We start from the raw sequence: 14,240 nt of genomic DNA on the forward strand, positions 1-14,240 counted from the left end.
CCAATAAATTAAAAAGAAAAAAATCTAAAAAAACCCACCCAAAACAAAACAGCATTTATAATCTGGTAAGAACTGTTAATAACTCTACAGGCAGAGGGGTATTCTAGGCAGCACATACAGTTCTAGCAAAAGAAGGAAAACGAAAGAACTCTTATTCTTTTGGGAAATCCTCAAACAGAAGTACCTGGGAAACAAGAGGGAGAGAAACAGCACTCATCAAAATAGTGGTAAGGAACCCGCCTGCCTAAGAGGTGTCTTCTGCATTGACAGATGGGTTCTTTACCACGACGCCACCTGGGAAGCCCATGATTAAGGTGGACATGTTACTAAATTTATATTTTTCTGGGAATTTGGACTGTTAGGAGTAGTCTTGTGTGATAACCACTCTCATATTTTTTATTTGCCTTTGTTTTACAGCTTGATAAAAAAATACAATTAAAAAATTGCTACAGATAAATAAGGGAGAGACTTAACGTCCCCAATCCATGTAGCTAATTGCATGTACTTTGGCAATTTACCATGTGCTTCTCCTCCATCTTCTGCCATGCTGCAATTAGTTTCTGAGTGTCTCTAAGAGTTCTGTCTTCCAGCCTCAAAGGACACTTATGGTCACCGGCCTCAGTGTCCCAAATATCCATTATTATTCATTTTCTGGCCTTACCCCATAGCACACGGGATCTTAGCTCCCCGACCAAGGACTGAACCTGTGCCTCCTGCATTGGAAGTAGAGAGTCTTAACCACTGGACTGCCGGGGAAGTCCCTATGAAGTATTAGTGCCTGGCAAGTTAATAAGCCCTTGATAATTGTTACCTTCGAAGTCGTCATCATCCTGTCATCTTACCTTAATGGATTGCTCAGTAGAGTTCTGAGGCAGAAGGAAATAAAGGCTCATTCTGTGATCTGGGCAGAAGAAAGCTCTAGAAAACTAGGATGCCCCCAGTCTGAAGGTACTACTTCAAAATCCTTCGAGTACTTAGGGGATGGCTAGAGTGTAGGGTTTCCAAGGAAGAATCAAAGACACAGGGTCAGGAAGACAGATGAGTGGTGGTTGCAAGCAACCATCCACAGATGGGGAACATAGCCTTCAGGGTAATCATGGGTGACTGAGCTCCAGAAGGGAGGAGAAGACGGTGAGAGGAGAGGGAAGGAGGAGGGGGAGTCCGGGAGGTCAAGGTGTTCTCCTGCCAGGGGTCCTGGTCGGAGTGCCCTTGGTATGGGCTTTCCTCTTCCACGCCTTCCTCAGAACTTGGGGCTCCCAAGGTCCTTACTGCAGGCCTTACTGGGTTGGAAGCAGCCAGAGCCTTGGGGAAGTGAGGCACACTGCCGATCATACACCCAGCTCACAGTCACCCCTCTCTGTGTCACCCTTTCAGGGAAAAGCTGAATCCCAGGGGCTCTCTGTTCGGCCCAGAACTTGGTCTAATGCCCAGGTTTTTCCGGTGTAGTTGTCATATCTCAGGAGTCAGGCGGGCATGGCTGGTAACTTCTTGTAATAGTTAAGACAGGAAGTGGTCAGGACCTGGAAATAGAGCAGGGCTAGGCAGTGGGAGGGTAAGGAAAAGGCTTTTTCTGGAGAAAATGTTCTGTGTGCTCTCTTGGGCAGGGAGCACAGAATTCCCAGTCTTGGCCTGGGCTGCAGGGGCCCTCGGGGAGACTTCTTTATGGACCTCCCGATTTGATTTCTTCCTTTATTCCAATATGAATTTCTCGCATGAACATAGCAAGACCCACTTGAAACAGAGGGTATTGGACAACCTATAGCTGCACTTATAGTCAGGGAGACAATGGGGTGTAGAATCAGAGGGACCTGCTTTCTTAGTCCGTGCTTTGTCACTTACTACCTAGGCACACTTTTTAAAAAAATAATAATTGACTAAGCTTTACTGGGTCTTAGTTGTGGCATGTGGGATCTAGTTACCTGGCCAGGGATTGAACCCAGGCCCCCTGCATTGAGGGTGCAGAGTCTTAGCCACTGAACCACCAGGGAAGTCCCCCTAGGTGCTCTTCAGCTAACTATCCCATTTCTCTGAGCCTCTGTTTTTTCACTTGTAAGATCAGGATTCCCATGCCTATTTCGTGCTGATTAAATAAAGTATGAAAAAATTCTTAGCATAGTATTTTGCATATAAAAATTACAAAATAAATGAGAGCTAATATAATAACAACAACAATAATGATTGTTCTATTACCCTACTTGACCTCAGTTTCTACTTCTGTAAAATAAGTTATGAGGATTAAGGGAGATGATCAATATTTATAAAGAAAGTGGTATATAAAAAGAAAGATATTTATTTATTTATCAAAGAAGTACTCTCAAATTCTAGTTCTTTTCCTTGGAGGAAAATCATACTTGGGGGAAAGGGCCTGGGTCAGCAGCTTATGACAGTGAGGGGACATGGGGGGTGGCAGGGAGAGGCCATTCTCTGGCTGGAGAAGACCTGGGGAGATAACACTCCCTGTTGGGAAGAACTGGGTTGAGGGATTGGGGAGTGGATTCAGGCAGGTTTTGGGGGACCCAGTGACTGGGCCCTGTTTCTTGGAGTGATGGTAAGGACCTGTGGATACTGTTGACATTGGGCCTTTCTGAGTCCTCAGTGGCCCAGAAGAAGGCCTCCCAGCCTCATGAACTAGGGCTAGACTCTAGGGTTCCCCTATCCCAAAGTGATAGTTCTTAACACATGGGTCACAGACCATTTAAGAAACTAGTGAAACCTAGGGACTATTTTTGTAGAATACACAAAATTTTGGCTATCAGAGGGGGTTCACAGATCTTTTGAAACTCATCCAAGGACTTGTGGTGAAGAAACAATGTCCCTGGCTTCAGAATAGCCCTGATGCTTTGGGTGTTGGCAAGAAGAGTGGTCCATGAACTTGGGACAATCTGAGACTTGTCCCAGCAACACTGATTATGCTAAAGATCTTCCAGGGGTTGAAATAGGGACAGGGACCTGAGCCAGGAGCTACATCAGGGGATGGTCACTTTGACCAGCAAGGAGGACCCTCCCCATAGCCTGTAACATCCCTCTGCCTCAAAGTAATCAGCTCGCCTCAAGTAATCAGCTTACCTCAACTAGAGCCCAGGAGGCTAGTGACAAGCAGCAACAATGAAGCAGTGGGTATCTTGACTTGCAGAGAAAACTTGGGAAATTCAGTACAGATGAATTGATCCTAAGGGGAAGAAATAGCTCACTTTTATTGAGGATGAGATGGCTAGGTAGCATCACTGACTCAACGCATAGGAACTTGAGCAAACTCTGGGTTAGGACTTGGCACTTTGACTGCAGCGGCCTCGGTTCAATCTCTTGTTGGGGAACTAAGACCCCACAAGCCACATGGCATGGCTGGGAAAAAAGTCTGGAGCCCAGTTGCAAGTTTGGATTCATTGAAGCAGGGCCCCAGGGAGGGTGACTGAGAATAGAAAGATACCTGAACAGGAATTTGGGACCAGAAGTCAAGCAGCAGCTCTGTTACTGGAATGAGGCATCACCCTGGCTTGGGGTTTGGATGGAGTAAGTATCTGATTGGTCTGAGACGGGGTGTGAGCAGTCTTATGATGCCTTCTGTGCTCACAGAGCTTGAACCTGGGCTTGGCCAGGTGGTACTTTGTATGATGAGTTGAGATAGAAAGTCCTTGGGCTCTTACTTGTTCTTTTCAGCAGAGAAAGGTCTGGCTTATGTGAGAATGCACGCCAAGACAGAACTTGACTGTCTTAGGCCCAATGGGGCTCAAGCTTTGGGAGGGCAGGGCCTGGTGCTCTTCACTGCAGTGTCCTCAGTATGCCGACACACAGTAGGCGCCTAATACATGTTTGTGAATGAATGTGAAATGCCAAGGCTGAGCTCATCCTTTCACAATTTTGATAAAAATCTAGGGGTACTTCCCCATGCAGCTCCCTAGAGCCCAGAATTCCAAGTTCTCTCATCTTTAAGTCAGTGTAGACTCTGAAAACTCGTTTCCTTTAAGCCAAAGGAACAGCTCTGTCATCCCTCTCTCTCAATGGAAAGAAGAGCCTCTGCCAAATGTGTAGGAGGAGAATATTGTGAACCAATACACTTACTCCACACTCAAGACTCCTTAACTATAGAAACAAATTTAAAAAAAATTATTTATTTGACTGCTGTGGATCTTTGTTGCAGCATGCAAGCCCTTAGCTGTGGCATGTGGGATCTAGTTCCCTGACCAGGGATTGAACCCAGGACTACGGCTTTGGGAGCACGGAGTCTTAGCCATTGGACCACAAGGGAAGTCCTCAGAGGAATGAATTTGCATTGATAGACCTACAATATCTCAGCAAATAATAACAACAATAAGAACATACTATTCTGTGTTTCTCAGATTCTAAAGGCTTTCATATCCCTGATTTCTAGAACCTCATAAACATGTGTGGGTGTTGGGAGTGGGGGTGGGGAAAAGGGCAGGGAACAGTTATTTTTTACAGATAAGAAAAATGAGTATAGGGAATTCCCTGGGGGTCCAGTGGTTAGGACTCAGTGCTTCCTGGGCTTTGGTCCATGTGGGCGTGGGTTTGATCCCTCATCAGGGAACTCAGATCCCACAAGCTGAGAAGGAAGGCCAAAAAAGAAAAAAGAAAGAAAGAAAGAAAAATGAGTATAGATAGGATTTGGACTGTTTTTAGATCACTTAATCGGTAAGAGGTGGGGCAAGAATGTGATCCCAGGGACCTTCTGACTCTAAGTACAAAGGGGAAATAAACATGACCTTGAGGAAAGAGATACAGGAAATGGCCACAGAAGTGTTTCCTCCAACTTACAGTGGTGACAATGAGCAACTGGTTGGAGTGGGGCTTCCCAAGGGGGCTGACTATTGACAAGAGCACAGGGAAAGGGTCCCTATCTCGCTGTCAACCTGGCCAAGGTCAATCAGGGAACCAGATAACATGACTCCTGCATCCTAAATGGATCTTGGGGATGATCTTGGGGATATCCTGCCATGCATTGGATATCCCTCCATGGTCTGATCCATTGCAGAATATGGCACTTGGGAAAATCACAGAATAGACACTCAGATCCCCCAACATCACTGCTTGATTAACAATTTTTTAACATTAACCATCAAGGGCTGCTAAGAAGGTAAACATGAGGAAGAAATTATTTTATTTATCGAGGGCCTACTGAGTAATATAAAGATGAAAAGCTACTGTCCCTGCGCTCAAGGATCTCACTGTCTACGAGAAAGAGGTGACAGCGGGAGAGGCAGAGATGGATAAATAGTCATGGAACTTCTGCTCCTGACTATGACAAAGTGACTGGTATGGAACTCACTTTCCCACAATAAACAAGAATATATTCAGGCAGAATATTTGAGAAATTGCTTTAGACATTGACCATGGCTAGCAGAATTATAATCCTTGTGGGAAGGGAAACACATGAGGTGAGGAGCTCTACATCTGTCCAGCTTTTGGCCTGGGGGAGCTTTCTGGAATGCAGTGGGAGAAGGTGGAGCCTAATGAGGGGCATGCTGGTCTCACTGAGGTGAAAAGCATGGATTAGCATTCAGGGCCTCTGAGGAAGCTGTAATTTATGGGATCGGCTTTTAGAGAGGAGGAAGCTGAACAGAGGGGTGCCCCCAGAAGTCCACATGGGTGATCTCTATGGTCTTTGGACAAAGGCCGAGCTGCGCAGGCACATAGTCAGGCTCTATAAGGCTTAGCAGAGAGCAGCAGAGAGCTGAAGAGAACACTAGAGGTGGCATATGGCTTAGAGATGGAGTTTTAGCCCTGTCAGAATGAAAAGATCTCACTAAACAACTTGGTGATACAGCTTAGATGATACAGAACGTCCATACCTTAGGAGTAAGCACCACGTTCTACAGACACATACACACAAACACACTCTAAGATTAAGGATAGAATTTGAAATGACCAGCTCTCCCTGAAAAAGAATAAAACCATCCTGTCAAGATAACCTGCCAGTAATTTGTCTAATAGAACTAAACTCAGCTCTCCTCAAGGGAAGACAACATAAACTCTGAAATGAATAAGTCACAACGTTCATATATAATGTAATATTACTATACATGTGAAGAAGCAGGAACTTGGGACCCACCATTTTTTTTAAAAGCAATAAAGGTATACAGTTCTTGAGATGAGCTAGAATTAGCAGACTGGAATTTTAGAATATTGGTTATAATCATGTTTAAGGACATAAAGGAAAATATAGACATAATTATTGAAGATATGGGGAATCTCTGCAGAGAAAGTGAAACTGTGAAAGAGAAGCATGGGAAAATTCCAGAACTTAAAACATAATGGGCTTAACAGCATAATAGAGACTGCAAAAGAAAGGGTTGGGAAACTTAAACAGAGATTACTATTTAATCAAAAAGCAAACAATAAAGTGATTTAAGAAACCTGGAGTCCCAGTGACCTGTAGGATAGTTTATTTTAGATGATATCTGAAATATGTGTTGTGGCTCAGCGGTAAAGAGTCTGCCTGCAGTGCAGGATCAAGTTTGATCTCTGGGTCAGGATGATCCATTGGGGAAGGAAATGGCAACCCACTCCAGTCTTCTTGCCTGGGAAATCTCATGGGCAGAGGAACCTGGCGGGTTACAGTCCACAGGGTTGCGAAAGAGTCGGGCTCGACTTAGTGACCAACTGACAAGAAAACATGTGTAACTGGAGTTTCAGAAGGTAAGGAGAGAGAATGGGCAGAAAAAACATTGGAAGACATAATTGCTAAGGAGTTCCCATATTTGGTGAAAAATAAACCACTTACAATGTCTTCCCTGGTAGCTTAGATGGTAAAGCATCTGCCTGCAATGTGGGAGACCTGGGTTCAATCCCTGGGTCAGGAAGATCCCCTGGAGAAGGAAATGGCAACCCATCCCAGTACTCTTGCCTGGAAAATCCCATGGACAGAGGAGCCTGATAGGCTACAGTCCATGGGGTCACAAAGAGTCGGACACAGCTGAATGACTTCTCTTTCTTTCTCTTTCTATATAAGGAGAAAAGGGTGGCAGAGGTTGAGATGGTTGGATAGCATCACCAATTCAATGGACATGAACTTTGGCAAATTCTGGGAGAGAGTGAGGGACAGGGAAGCCTGGCGTGCTGCGGTCCATGGGGTCACAAAGAGTCAGACATAACCTAGTGGCTGAATGTAACAGCAACAAAAACCATTCAAGAGTCCACCAACCGCAAGTTGGTGAAGAAGAAAAGCACCTATTTATCTTATAATCAAACTGCCAAAAAAATGATAAAGAGTTAACTTAAAAGCAGCTAGAAACAAATCTGAGACAATCTGGGCAACAAAATAAGTTATGATAGTTTTGTATTATAATTCATAGAATAAAATAAATACCCACAAATTCACACTGAATTTTAAAAATGAGAGGGAAGAGAGCAGGTCTTCCTTACTGTGGAATGCTAATTAATAGCTATAGAAGGAAAAATGGAAATAAAAAATTACTATTAACCAAATATCACACTAATTAATTGCAATCAAGAACCATTGATGGAGGCTGAAATTAGTGGGTGAACGTAGGAAGAGAAACAGGATATTTGCATACAATTTAAGTATCTTCCCAGAAAATATTGATTAATTACAAAGAGCAAAATCATTATTTTATAGTGAAGAAATCTGGCAGACATCACCTTCACCATGTGATCAAAGTTAACATCGTAAGCAATAAGATTCATTGTTATATCAAACACAGCTTAAAGGCTATACACCTGCCTCCCCCACATACACGCGTATACACACACTGCCTGGTATAAGGTAATGACAAAGCACATACTTTTTGTGATATTCTTGCTTAGAAAGCTTCAATACACTCATGAGAGAACACCAGACAAACCCAAAGTGAGGGCCATCCTATACCATGTGTGTGTGTGTAGTCACTCTCAGTCATGGCCAACTCCTCGTGACCCCATGGACTGTAGCCCACCAGGCTCCTCTGCCCAGGCAATGCTCCAGGCAAGAATACTACACCATAATTGGCCTAATAATTGACACAAAAATGTCAAGGTGATGAAAGGAAAGAAAGACTGAGAAAATGTCATAGATTGAAGGAGACTAAGGAAACATGGTAACAATACAGTATGGGATCCTGGATTAGATCTTAGAAAAAGGACATTAGTGGAATATTGACAAAATTCAAATAGTGTGTCTAGATTAGTTAACAGTATCATACTGAGGTTCCTGTACAGTTCTTCTGTATATTCTTGCCACCTCTTCTTAATATCTTCTGCTTCTGTTAGGTCCATACCATTTCTGTCCTTTATCAAGCATGAGATGTTTGCATGAAATGTTCCCTTGGTGTCTCTAATTTTCTTGAAGAGATCTCTAGTCTTTCCCATTCTGTTGTTTTCCTCTTTTTGCACTGATCACTGAGGAAGGCTTTCTTATCTGTCCTTGCTGTTCTTTGGAACTCTGCATTCAGATGGGTATATCCTTCCTTTTCTCCTTTGCTTTTGCTTCTCTTCTTTTCACAGCTATTTGTAAGGCCTCCTCAGACAGCCATTTTGCTTTTTTGCATTTCTTTTCCATGGGGATGATCTTGATCCCTGTCTCCTGTACAATGTCATGAACCTCTGTCCATAGTTCATCAGGCACTCTATCAGATCTAGTCCCTTAAATCTATCTCCCACTTCTACTGTATAATCATAAGGAATTTGATTTAGGTCATACCTGAATGGTCTAGTGGTTTTCCCCACTTTCTTCAATTTCAGTCGGAATTTGGCAATAAGGAGCTCATGTATGGATGCGAGAGTTGGACTGTGAAGAAAGCTGAGTGCTGAAGAACTGATGCTTTTGAACTGTGGTGTTAGAGAAGACTCTTGAGAGTCCCTTGGACTGCAAAGAGATCTAACCAGTCCATTCTGAAGGAGATCAGCCCTGGGATTTCTTTGGAGGGAATAATGTTAAAGCTGTAACTCCAGTACTTTGGCCACCTCATGTGAAAAGTTGACTCAATGGAAAAGACTCTGATGCTGGGAGGGATTGGGGGCAGGAGGAGAAGGGGACGACCGAGGATGAGATGGCTGGATGGCATCACCGACTTGATGGATGTGAGTTTGAGTAAACTCCAGGAGTTGGTGATGGACAGGGAGGCCTGGTGTGCTGTGATTCATGGGGTCGCAAAGAGTCTGACATGACTGAGCGATTGAACTGAACTGAACTGAGCTTCCTGTGTTCAATAATTACAATATGATAACACAAACTGTTGACAGTAGGAGAAACTGAGTGAAGAATAAAAGGGAACTGAATATTTTGAAACTCTTCTGTAAATGTAAATGATTAAAAAAAAAGAACAAAACCCAGAGGGAAAAGACAAGGAAACAAGAATATAAATGATGGGAATTCCTTGGTAGTCTGGTGGTTGAGACTCCATGCTCTCACTGATGAGGGCCCTGGTTTGATCCCTGGTTGGGGAACTAAAATTCCACACACCTCATGCTGAAGCCAGAAAGATAAACAAATAAAATAAATGATGGCTGGCTTCTCATCAGAAACAGTGGAGCCAGAAAACAGTGGGACAACATCTATAAAGTACTGAAAGAAAAAATAACCCTATTAACCTAAAAATCTCTATATAAGAAATATCATTAAAAATGAGAATGGAACAAATAAAAGTTGAGCATTTTACTTTTTAGTCACAAAGTCATGTCCAACTCTTCACAACCCCATGTGCTGGAGCCCACCAGGCCTCCTCTGTCCATGGGATTTCTGGCAAGAACACTGGAGTGGTAGCCATTTTCTTCTTCCGGGGATCCTCCCGACCCAGGGATCGAAACTGGGTCTCTTGAGTCTCCTGTGTTTACAGGTAGGTTCTTTACCTCTGAGCATATTTGTTGCCTTTAAAGTCTGCTAAAGATAGTTCTTCAGGCTGAAAGGATTGGAAACTTGGACAGCATATTTGCTGGACTGGTGTCCACCCCTAGTGGTTGGTACCAGCAGAGTTAGGCTGGGGAGACACCTAGGTGAATGGGAGATGGTTTATATACATGCTGCTGCTGCCGCTGCTGCTAAGTCACTTCAGTCGTGTCCGACTCTGTGCGACCCCACATACGGCAGCCCACCAGGCTCCCCCGTCCCTGGGATTCTCCAGGCAAGAACACTGGAGTGGGTTGCCATTTCCTTCTCCAATGCATGAAAGTGAAAAGTCAAAGTGAAGTGCTCAGTTGTGTCTGACTCTTCGCGACCCCATGGACTACAGTCTACCAGGCTCCTCCATCCATGGGATTTTCCAGGCAAGAGTACTGGAGTGGGGTGCCATTGTTACATACATGAGAATGAACCAAATAGGTAAACATCTAGGCAGAGATGAAACCTGTGTAATCTGGATTTTGATTCAGGGCAATGGCAACACTGTTAAAGTGGCTTCTGACCTAGAGGCCTTCCAGCATTTAGGAAAAGTGTATGAAGCTCAGGTCAGGAAGCCCAGCGACCCTTTGTGGGTGGCTCCTCCCCTGCCTCCTTGCAAATTACTAATGACACTTCTACTGATGTGTGCTCTTCTTTTTCCTAGTGTTTGGGAGGTCTGAGGAGGAAATGCCTATCTCTGCTGAGGCTGGGCAGAAGGAAGAGGGGTGGGGAATCAGACATGATTATATGGAAGAGGTGACATCTGAGATGTTTTGTAAGATTAAGTGGAATTTTCCAGGTGGAAAAAGGAAGTAAGATCAGTCAGACAGAAAGGCGAGGAGTGTTTGGGAGTGTTACATATCTTTTTGAGCTAGGATGGGAGATGAGGGTAGAGACCTGAGGCAGGGCCAGTTTCCAGGTATCTTGTGCATTTCAGGAGAGGGTTTAGGGAAGCCCAAAGACAGCCTGGAAGGCTTTGGAGGAGCCCAACAGCTGGAGAGACTCCAAATCCTGCCTGATGCCTCAGGGCTTTTTTTCTTTTCTTCGTTTTTTAAAATTTTGGGCTGCTCTGGCTCACAACTCTTTGTTGCTGAGTATGGCTATCCCAAGTTGCAGTTTTTGCAAGAGGGGGCTATTCTCTAGTTGCATTGTGTGGGCTTCTCATTGGTGGCTTCTCCTGTTGCAGAACCAATGCTCTAGGGCTCCAGGGCTCAGTCATTGCCGGATGCCAGCTTAGCTGCATGTGGGAACTTGGTTCCTGGACCAGAGAACCAGAGAACGAACCCAGGTCCCCTGCAATGGCAAGTGAAAGTGAGTCACTCAGTTGTGTCTGACTCTTTGAGACCCCATGGACTGTATAGTCCATGGAATGGGGACTATACAGTCCATGGAATTCTCCATGCCAGAATACTGGAGTGGGTAGCATTTCCCTTCTCCAGGGGATCTTCCTGACCCAGGGTTTGAACTCAGGTCTCCCACTTTGCAGGCAGATTCTATATCAGTTGAACCACCAGGGAAGCCCCTGCATTAGCAAGCAGATTCCTAACCACTGGACCCCCATAGAAGTCCTCAGGCCTTGTTTTTAATTATCCTTAGAGTTTCCTATTGAGGCAGCCTGCACCAGCCCCTATCTGTGGTGGCCTCCTGCTCATAGTCCTAGCAATGTCCCCTTTGAGCTTCCCGACGTTTCTAGTTTGTGGAGGACCCAGAGACCCATAAGTAGGAATTCAGGGAGGCAGGAGGCCTTTGAAGAGAATAAGATAAAGCTCCAAAGCCTATGAATTTGAGTGCAGTGCAGACTGTCTTGAAATGTTCATCAGGTGCTTACTCTGTGCAAGCATCTATTTGCAGAGAAAGGTCTTTTATGGACATCAAGTGCTTGCACAAGCTTGAGATGCGGTCTTGTCTTCAAGAGGCTTACTGTTTACTGGAAAACCAAACTAACCCAAGATAAATATTAGTGAATAATAAAAGACTAAACCGGTGCCTGGCACAGAGTAGGCGTTCAGCAGGTTTGCAATTAAATGAATGAACGTATCAATGACCAAAAGTCAGGGTACAGAGGGCAGGTGCCCGAGGAACTCTAGGGAAAGAGAAAGCCGTGTGGGTGTCTCCGAAGAGAGAGACCACAGGCTCCTGGCTTTTCTGAGCATACCAAGGGCCCGATGCGGACCCTGGGGCCAGGATGTCCTCGGAGGATGCGCCCTCGACCTCCCTGGGGTCCCAGTCTTGCCTCGCATACCCGCAAGGCGATCCTCGCGGGCTGAGTCGCAGCGGCAGAGAGGAGCGGCGGTTTCCCACTTCCCACCCTGCGGTGGAGGGTCCGCAGAAGGGCCGGAGGGGAGGGAGCGCCAGTCCACGGCCCGCCCCGTTGCGTCCCACCCACCGCGTCCCCTCCCCTCCGGCCCCGGGAAAAGCGGCCGCGGGCGCCGCCGCTCGCTGTGGGGCGGGAGGACGCTGCCGAGACGGAGCGCGGCGGCGGGCAGACGAGATGCGAGCGCGGCGGCTCTGGGCCGCGGTGCTGGTGGTGGGGGCGCTGGCGGGCGTCGGCGTCGGAGGTGAGTGGGGCTCCCGCGCGGTGGGGACCCAGGTCTCGGGTGAGCCGCGCCGCGCGTCCTGCCGCGGCCGAGTGTACAGAGCAGACGCGGAGCGGGGAAGCCGGTCGGGTGGGTCCTGCGCCTCTGCGCTCAGTGTGCGCGGGGCCAGGCTGGAGCCGTCGGAGCTGGGGACCTTCCGGGCTCCGCTGCGGCCGGGGCGAGCCACAACCTACGGGCGGGTCCACCGGGACACCCAACTAACTCTTAAGCCGAGTTAGGCGGCTGTCCCGGGCCATCTCCACGTGAGCGGCGCGGTGGGCGCATCTCTGAGCCCCGAGTTCAGTCCCGGCTGCGCGCCTCGCAGGTGGTCCCGGCCGTGCGAAGGCAGGGTGGCTTCCGGAGCCCGGGCGAGCTTCCCGGGGCTGTTCCCCCGCGTTTGCAGAGGGATGCGGTTGTCGCTTCTCAAATGAGAGCGTGTGCGCGCAGACTTACCAGTTACTCGACATTTCTCTTTCTCTTTGTGTACACTTTATCCCAAGTTTTTGTTTGTTTAGTTTTTATTTGGAGGCTCCCCGCGGGAGCGATTCGGAGGAGGACAAGAGCGCTACCTCCTACAGTGTCCCAGGGTGGGGGCAGTAGCCTCCGCTTCCGGGACAAACCCAGCATCCGAACACTCTCCACTGTGTGCGAACAACCACGCCAGGGGTCCCCGGAGCTGGCTTGGCTCCCTGGCTTTGTCTCTCTTGCTGCCGCACACGCACTATCAGCTGCCAGGGCACTTGGCATTCGGCCTCATTGGTGCTGGGAGGGGCACAGCCCAGGTTGCTGCCCGTGGTCTTTCTGGTACCCGGGTGACCCCCCCAGGGAGAACTCTCTCTTGGTCCACTGCGGCGTTTCTCTGCAGAGGACGCACAAGTGCGTCCGTGCGTATACCTACTTTTAGTGAAAAGAGTAGTACTCGTGGTAAGTAGTACTCCCTGAGGGCTCAGTTGGTAAAGAATCCGCCTGCAATGCGGGACACCCCAGTTCGATTCCTGGGTCTTGAAGATCCGCTGGAGAAGGGACAGGCTACCCACTCCAATTTTCTTGGGCTTCCCTGGTGGCTCAGCTGGTAAAGAATCTGCCTGCAATGTGGGAGACCTGGTTTCCATCCCTGGTTTGGGAAGGTCCCCTGGAGAAGGGAGAGGCTACCCACTCCAGTATTCTGACCTGGAGAATTCCATGGACTGTATAGTCCATGAGGTCGCAAAGAATCGGACAGGACTGAGTGACTTTCAATTTCACATTTTCATGGTAAGACAATTTAGATCCTACGGAAGATTAAGATTTATTGCTAAATCCATCAGGAAATACTCGATGACTTCCTTTAAGACTCTTGTATGCATAACAGATTGTCCAGGATAGGGCAACAATATCTTAAAAAAAAAAACACTTTATTGAGGTAGGATCCACATTTTAAAAGCTGTATATATTTAATGTATATGACTTGAATTTTGAGATAAGTATACACTCATGAGATCCTCACCATTTATAATCCACAATTTGATGAAGGAGTTACAGATAATACATAGGGGGCTGTTTAAGTTATTGCTGCAGAGGCTTCCCATGTAGTAGATGCTCAAAGAAGTCAACTGATGTCTTTAGCCTGCAGTGAGTGGCCTGATGACTATGGCCCAGAATTATGAATCTCCAGCATTCCACCCAGGGAGAGTTAGAGCCTTGGTTTGGATGCTGTCTGAATGGAGAAGTCTGGAGGCAACTAGGTGTTCTCCTGCAGCGATGCCTGCTTCCGTGAACTTAAAACATTTTTTACTTTCTTTTCACATCTACAGTTTTCTGAATTTCTGAATGATTTCTGAATTTAATCATTATGT

At 46.5% G+C, this 14,240-nt stretch overlaps 1 protein-coding gene across 4 annotated transcripts in view; it reads left to right on the forward strand.

Moving 5' to 3' along the window:
• Positions 1 to 11,896: 11,896 nt before the first annotated feature.
• ITGB3 (integrin subunit beta 3) overlaps positions 11,897 to 14,240 on the forward strand; it is a 65,072-nt gene continuing 62,728 nt past the window's right edge. For 3 of the 4 annotated variants that reach the window (XR_006061243.2, XM_060395753.1, XM_012186282.5), the window contains exon 1: positions 11,897 to 12,387. Coding sequence is in view for 2 of the 4 variants with exons in the window: in XM_060395753.1 (XP_060251736.1) it covers positions 12,015 to 12,387 (373 nt within the window). In the remaining 2 variants the exon portion in view is untranslated. The remainder of the gene's footprint in view (positions 12,388 to 14,240) is intronic. The other variant, XM_060395754.1, reaches the window with a different exon arrangement.

The sequence above is a fragment of the Ovis aries genome, chromosome 11, assembly GCF_016772045.2.
Source record: "Ovis aries strain OAR_USU_Benz2616 breed Rambouillet chromosome 11, ARS-UI_Ramb_v3.0, whole genome shotgun sequence".
In the NCBI taxonomy this organism is placed as follows: domain Eukaryota; kingdom Metazoa; phylum Chordata; class Mammalia; order Artiodactyla; family Bovidae; genus Ovis; species Ovis aries.